This window comes from Phytophthora parasitica (genome assembly GCF_000247585.1).
Source record: "Phytophthora parasitica INRA-310 unplaced genomic scaffold supercont2.3, whole genome shotgun sequence".
NCBI classification, from domain to species: domain Eukaryota; phylum Oomycota; class Peronosporomycetes; order Peronosporales; family Peronosporaceae; genus Phytophthora; species Phytophthora nicotianae.
The window spans coordinates 687,827-689,441 of NW_008648989.1; the positions used below are offsets into that span (position 1 = coordinate 687,827).

At 50.8% G+C, this 1,615-nt stretch overlaps 1 protein-coding gene across 1 annotated transcript; it reads right to left on the minus strand.

Moving 5' to 3' along the window:
• Nucleotides 1-857: 857 nt before the first annotated feature.
• On the minus strand, nucleotides 858-1,235 carry PPTG_21047 (hypothetical protein; the record flags this gene model as incomplete). The annotated part of the gene is made up of 1 exon (XM_008895499.1): nucleotides 858-1,235. One exon carries the CDS (start codon nucleotides 1,233-1,235, stop codon nucleotides 858-860), a length of 378 nt encoding a protein of 125 aa, XP_008893747.1.
• Nucleotides 1,236-1,615: the final 380 nt, after the last annotated feature.

Here is a 1,615-nt window from a genome sequence, read left to right on the forward strand (position 1 = left end):
ATAATTTAATCAAGATATTTTCCAGGTTTGCATGCAAACGATTCTCATCTTGGTAGCCGCCCGCTACATTACCGGCAACTAGAGGTTATCTAACCGCATCTTTACGGCAATAATGGGCAATCGTAGCTTTGACAAATATCGCGTACGACGCGTGGAATGATAGGCGTGGATTGATGCACAATGTAGAAAGCACCACCGTTGTGATAAGAGATACCACAGGAAGGACGGAATGCAATACTGGTCTAGCCAACTTACATACCGAAACGAAAATATTTGTGCATTTCATTTGCTTAAATAAATCAAAATATTTACAAACATGGATGCATCTACATCAGCACTGAGCTAACCCGATGGAGCGGTTGGCACGCGTGTCTATCGTGTCCGCGCGGCACCAGCAGAGCGCGATCAGAGCCATATAGATTAACCTACCGAGCAACAAACTTCTACCAACCTAATGTTCTGCACGCAAGTCGCCAACATCGACCTTATCGCTACGCCAGCACTCTAAAGAGCGCGCGCCGACGCTGACAAATTCACGCTATTATCTTCTATCATTCCATTAGATATTGGTGCGAAATCGCCAGCACTCTCATCCCTTTAAGGAACCATGACCATCCGTGTCGTGATTGAAGTACATCAATTGTAATTTACAGGATGCATTCGGGAATCTGTCAGCATTGCGCGAACATCCCTGGCACGGCTCAGCCAATCACCAGCATCACAGCCGATTTTCCACGATGTGGTCGTAATAATAGGCAATAAAAATCCTAAACATCAATTGGAGCGTCGTCGGCTTTAAGTGCCACACTATCCAAAATTGCAGAGATAGACTGATAATTACAAAAATCGCCACTATTTTAATTATTAGTCGGCACTGCGTTTAATTTGCCAATGTCAAGCGACGACCAAGACCAAGTGCCGCCCCGTGTGTGCTGGGTGTGCAGCGCCAACGTGCGCGAACATCGTCCAGTCGCATTGGAGTCAGATGAGGCACGCGCCTGGTGTGCATGCTGCCGCTTCCGCTTGCTGTGGGCGGCGTTCCCGTTAACGTGAACGCTCGCGAAGATGCACGTAGATGCCGTGCCTGCGAGGCCACACCGAATAATTATCTCTTCTGGCGGCGCAACGAGAACGCACGACGCGCGCGCGTCTCCCTCCACGTTCTTGCGCGCCGCCAACGCAGTGCTGACGCTGTGCAGGATCTGGTGGGACCGGCCCCGGAGCGCCGAGGTCATCACCGCACTCGCCGTCGCCACCCCCACAAGCGCAAGCAAAAAAAATAAAGCTCAATGAAAAGTTTTGATTGGTCGAAATGTCATGTTGGCTCTGATTCGCTGAAAAGTTCACATTCTCACTGTTGGCGCGAACTGGAGGCGGGAAAAGGCAACAAGGACATGGTGCGCTGCATATTTCATACGAGTTTGCATGTATTTCCAAGTTTCCTGTGGCTTCCCGTTACGGCGGGGCATCCCGAAGCCCTGAAGCGATGTTAGAGGGGTAAACTTAGCCTGGTGCGTCGGGTGGAGCCCCCTGCACCAAGATGGTCTGTGCTCTGGGGTTTCGGCCTCCCGTATTGATTGACGAGTGCACACGCTTGCCCATTGGCCACAGCCCC